At 31.0% G+C, this 5,731-nt stretch overlaps 1 protein-coding gene across 4 annotated transcripts in view; it reads left to right on the plus strand.

The window, feature by feature from the left end:
* LOC106470445 (autophagy-related protein 2 homolog B-like) overlaps nt 1–5,731 on the plus strand; it is a 71,303-nt gene that overhangs the window by 14,158 nt on the left and 51,414 nt on the right. For all 4 annotated transcript variants that reach the window (XM_013931005.2, XM_022399043.1, XM_022399045.1 and 1 more), the window contains exons 5-6: nt 272–414; nt 4,064–4,236. In XM_013931005.2, coding sequence (XP_013786459.2) covers nt 272–414; nt 4,064–4,236 — 316 coding nt within the window. The remainder of the gene's footprint in view (nt 1–271; nt 415–4,063; nt 4,237–5,731) is intronic.

Consider the following 5,731-nt stretch of genomic DNA (forward strand, 5'->3'; position numbering starts at 1 on the left):
ATTTTGAATGAGAGTCAACAAACGAGATGACATGGCCTTTCATCCGTGACCCGTCTCGAAAGGGTTAATGCACAAGCTTTCGGCTCAATTACCTAAGTTGAGACATTTAGTAAACAACAGGATACAAATATGAGTACTCACGTTAAAAGCCTGAAGAGTTAACGTATTTTATGTGATTATAATGTTTCATTTGTCTTCTTGATATAAAGGGTGTGCTGCCCAAAATTTAGCTGGAAAGTCATGTGTTAGCATTCCTCTTTATTTTCAATAGGTTATTATGCCTGCAGACAAAACCCAGCTTGCTGATTTTGTTGAGAAGACTTTGAATAATACTCAGATTTCTCTTGAATTCTCACTTCCGACCATCAGCCTTTTCTTTCCCAGCAAACATTTCTATGAAGTGTTGTATAACAGGTAAAGACTTTAATTTTTTTAAAGATAGCAGTTAAAATTAACTGAAGTTCTGGATTATTGTACATCAAAAAATCATCTCTCTGAATTTTATTCTTTACCTTCTTGTCATTTTGTACTCAGTTTTATGCTGTTGAGATTTTATTAATGACTTTAACCATAAGCTTTATTTATAAATGTTTAATAAATAGATATAAGGAAATGGAATCTTTGTTTCACGAAGTCTGCATTTGGGATTTTCAGAAAACATTTTTGTTTAATAACTGTGAAAGTTATGTCCGGTTAGATGGCTGATTATAATTGTTGGGTCAAGGAAATAAACTACAATTTTTATAGCTTAGAACTTTCTAAATTATAAAAGTGCCAATCTTTTAAATATCACTTATAACAATGTCTTAATATGAAAATTTAAATTTTTTGTGACAATGTACCATTAAAACTTTTGTGAATCAATGCTGTTTCAGATGATATATTGTTTAAATACATATATAATTTGGTATTCAGTTTATTCTTTTGCTTGACATCATACAGAAAATATCTTGTTGAAAAACCCAGTTCTTTTGTGCAAGTTGCATGTGTATTCTTTACTTGTCCCTAGAAATATTATGTCTCATACCCATTCTATTAACCTATTAATTTCTGGCTGAAATGTAATTACTCTGTTTTAAAAGTAGAGTCCTTACAGTTAGTTCTAACTTTAAAGGTAGAAAGATAACTCTGCTTTCCTTCTTGATGTAAAAGAAAACTAGTTAACTTGTTCTATATTAAATAAATGAAAAAATCACACAGTGACAAAAACTGTCTCAGTGAAGAGATATAAACATCTTTCCTCATTAAAAGCTGAATTCAAATTGAACAAATTTAGTCAAACTCACATTAGCTCAAAGCTCTGGACCTCACTATTGACTTCAACATCTCCCCCAACCAAACATGGCTAGTGATTCAAGATGAACAGTTTTAGTCTACAACTTTTGTCCTATTGGACTATGTGTTAAAAAACTGAACAACAGGATAGCGTGCAAAGCACTTGTAACTATTCTGAGATTTAATTTAATTCCGTTCACGAAGCAAATATCAAAAGAAGGGTATTCAAAATTGTTAATTCTACAAGAAACTAATAGCTAACTTTTTAAAATAGCTGCTCAATGTGTTATAAAAAATTTAAAGTCTTTAAACATAAAATTTTAATTAGTCAATATGGAGACATCAATTGACCCTCTTAGAACAAATATTATATAATCTATTTAATTTTGTAAATAAAGATTTTAAAAAATATTTCAATTTAATTGTTTGAATGTTTGTAGCCATCTGAACTGAATATTGTATATTTTCGTTTTCTTACTACCATGGCTTATATTCTCATCTACCAACAAATAATGTAAAATTAGTTATCTTTGAAGCTTCTGGAGATAGTATAGGCTGATCTACGATATTTTATTTGTTAAATTCATTCAGGTTAAAAAAATACATCATACTCGTGCTAAAAACTGTCTAAAGGTGAGGTATTAAGCTTTAAAACATCTAAAAAACTTGATAATTATTACATACGTTATTGGTTTACCTTTACCAGTTTTAAAGAAGTAATCTGATAATGCCACACTTGAAACTTGAATATTGGGTTTAGAAATAATTCCCAACTGGACTTTGATAGATAGTTTAGGCTAAGTATTTATATTGAATTGACTGTGAAATGGGCAGCAACTGCTTATTAGAAGAGCGCTTATAAAAATGTGGTAACTATACAATCTACTTATGCAACTCAAGTGTAGAAGATGACGTTTCAAAAGTCTGCCTTTCGTCTTCAGGTGTTTCGCTAATAGGCAGTTGCTGCCCATTTCAAAGTCAACTCGGTTCACAACTAATCAAAGGTCTGGAAATTTTGCCATAGTTTCTGAATTTGATTTTCTTGTTACTGATACTGTATTTGTTTTATATTATTTCCCTTTGAAAGCTATAGGAACATTTTCCTACAACAATTCAAGTAAGGATATTTAGGGTTAGCAAGTAGCAGACCCAATGAGTTTCACATTGGTGTTAAATCATTATAACTCATATAATATTTATGCATTTTAATGGGGTTATGTAATTGCTTCAGTGGGCAAAGAACATACCTAACAAAAATAACAAAGATAAATATGTTAATGAATCTATAACAAATTGATTGGATATATAAAATGGAACTTCTGATCAACAATAATAGAATATTTCCACTTACAGTTTTGGTATTGTTTACAGTTTTATCAGTTCTTTATGTTAATGATTGTAAATATAAGTTTCCTTAGATTTTATATGGTGTTATTTGATTGAAAATAGAAAGTCTGTAGTTTTATTGAAACCAAAGATTCATTAGATGCATTTACAAGGTTGCAGACACGCAGTAAAAAAAATTAAAGTTTTTTGATTGTTTTGTTTTTAATAAAATAACATTTCAAACAAAATGTGTAAGATTTCAGAGCTAAAAGTTCCTACAACTACAAAATATAATAAATGCTTTTATTTTACACAGAAATTATATGATTTTTTTAGAAAGTTTGTGTTAAATTTCATGATATTTGATTCAGTAATTTGTGCAGAGTGAATTCAATAGACCTGCTCCCAACTGGATTAGTTAACTACTGTGAAATCTGGCTTTTTCTTAATTAGGAGAACAGCTAATTACCTATCCTGTTAACTAATGCAGATTTGTGTATCATATGGTGTGGAATGGCTGGTGGTTAGGGTACTTGATTTGCAACAGGATGTGCTCATTCTTTCAACTGTGGGAGCATTGTAATGTGATGGTCAGTCCTACTATTTATTGGTAAAGAGTAGTCCTAGAGGTGGGTGTTGACTAGTTGCTTTCCCTCTAGTCTATCACTTAAAAATTTGGGACAGCTAACACAGATAGCCCTCGAGTTGCTTTTGTGTGAAACTCAACAAACGAACAAACAAACAAACTTAAAAACTGGTTCAACAATCTAATATCATGGTACCTCTTTACATTTATTGATCATGTATTTGAATCTAAATACAAGAAGGTGAATGCCCCTCCAACTTTTTTCTTAACACACTTTACATTAAACTTAATGACTTTGAAACATCTGTGTCATTCATGTGTCACTGCACTACATATGAATATTGTTACAATAGTTAAAAAGTATAAACTCATATCTTCAACTGAACTTTCATTTCCCAGCTGAATACTACCTTAAGATAATATTCTACATAATAATCAAAGAAAGGTCTGTAAAATGTTACTTTCAGACAGGTAAAGTTTATTCTTCTTTGAATGTTCAGAAAGTTTTAGGTCTCATTACAGAATGTTTTATGTGTGTTTAACATAGCCTTCAGAAACTAAACATTCCTACAAATACTAAATGTAATAAATGCTTTTTTTTTTACACAGAAACTACATAATTCTTAGAAAGTTTGTGTTGAACTTTGGGAAGTTTGATTCAGTAATTTATGTAACCCACATTATGTAAAACGCTAACATTTTACAAAAAAGTAAGGTTATCGTTCTTCAGTTTTCTGAGGGCAAAAAAGACAAGCCTAGACATAAGTACAAAATTTAGTGTTTCCTCTTTATATTTTTTATTTATTGTTATAAAAATAACTAAAATGTAAAAATTAGTCACTTTTTAGTTAAAAATTATTTTTTTATTACTGGTAGATTTAGCACTGACCTACTTCTTTGGGAACCAGTGGCGTCTCAGTCTGTTTGTCCCTCTGAACTTAACATGGGCCAGCCTCAGTTCATCACCACAGATCTGACCACTCAACTAGCTAGGGATAATGGTGGAGGATTGCAGACCTTCTCTATGTGCAAATCAGCTTTACACTATGGTAGGTTTAGTTTTGTTGATTGTCAACTGTTGAATACAGCACAAGGAAGCTAACCCTGTAATAAGATAAGTACACATTTCCTCTCTCTGTTAGTATAATGTAGTAAGTTAATAATAAACGTTTGTTATACTGTATTTTAAAGTATTAATATTGGGATGCATTTTCTGCTTTCATGTTAGTACTTTTAAGATGGAATCAGCTTGTAAAAGTTGGTTTTCTAGGAGGGTTCATGAAATGAAATAACTTATTTCAATACATGTAACTGACTTTGTGTGTTATGGTTTCTCAGACAAAATGCCATCGTGATACAAATTGTGTTTGTTCTTTCTGCCAATAGATGGCTCAATAGTAGGTATGAGGGCTTATAACACTAAAATTCAGGTTTTGATACTCATGGTGGGTACAGCATAGATAGCCCATTTATGTAACTTTGTACTTAACCATATGTGCATGGATGGGCCAATGTGTGCATTTCACAATCTTAACACACAGTTTCATTCAAAATTTAATTTTAAAATGTTATTATCAATGTATGTCAATAAACTTGCCATCAAAATGTAGTTTGTAATTAAGTTTTAGTTTTAATTTATCAGTGTCAAAAGAAAATACTTAAGTAAATTCTCAGTATTCACTTCTCTGTATTGGGTGACACTTCTTTGCTCGGATTTGTCCATTTTAGGGTTTCTTTCTACCACTTCTAAGTTTGACACAAATTACAAAGCCATAATATAAGTTTCTAGTCTTTACGCTTCTTGTGTTATTTAGATATAAACAAGAAAGTGAAACCTACATACCACATTCTATCTTTCAAAAAATGTCAGTAGTTCTCTCTAACCTCAGTGTCATTGTTTGCTATTGTGGAAATTGGCTTGACCAGCTAAAGGAATTTTATTAACCCATTTATAGCTAAGTTATAAAGTCAGTTCAGGGCCATACCAAGGGTAGTGGGAGCAATGTGCTTGCACAGAATACCAATCCATAGGGAGGGGGGGTGCAATTTTGCATATTTGAAGGTAAGGTAAGTGCATGTTTTATAAGATTTATTTTAGGAGGGTACTGCGAACGATTGGTATGGCCCTGAACCAGTTAAATTATAGTAGTTTTAGGACATTATACTTACTGTGCATGATAATATTATGTTTTCTAACTTGCATATTTCAAATAAATAAAAAACATTTTAACAAAACGTGAAGTTACATCTCTTAAGCTTCTGAGGGCATAAAGACAAGCCCTGAAATAACTATAAAATTTCTTGTTTCCTATGTATATTTTTTAGTTGTTGTTATAAAAATGCACACCAGTTGTCTTCCATGATGTGATTCAATTCTTTTTTTATTGTAACTTGAACAAGCTCTCTCTCTGGGTGATTTAATGCTTTGTTATAACATATAACAACGTTTTGGGACAACATGGGACCTATTGGTCCATCTCGGCTGTTTCATCCTTTAAACTAAATTAAAATATTATTTTTTTTAAATCTTAAAGCCAGCCCTTA

Source organism: Limulus polyphemus, unplaced genomic scaffold, assembly GCF_000517525.1.
Source record: "Limulus polyphemus unplaced genomic scaffold, Limulus_polyphemus-2.1.2 Scaffold4009, whole genome shotgun sequence".
Taxonomy (NCBI): Eukaryota; Metazoa; Arthropoda; class Merostomata; order Xiphosura; family Limulidae; genus Limulus; species Limulus polyphemus.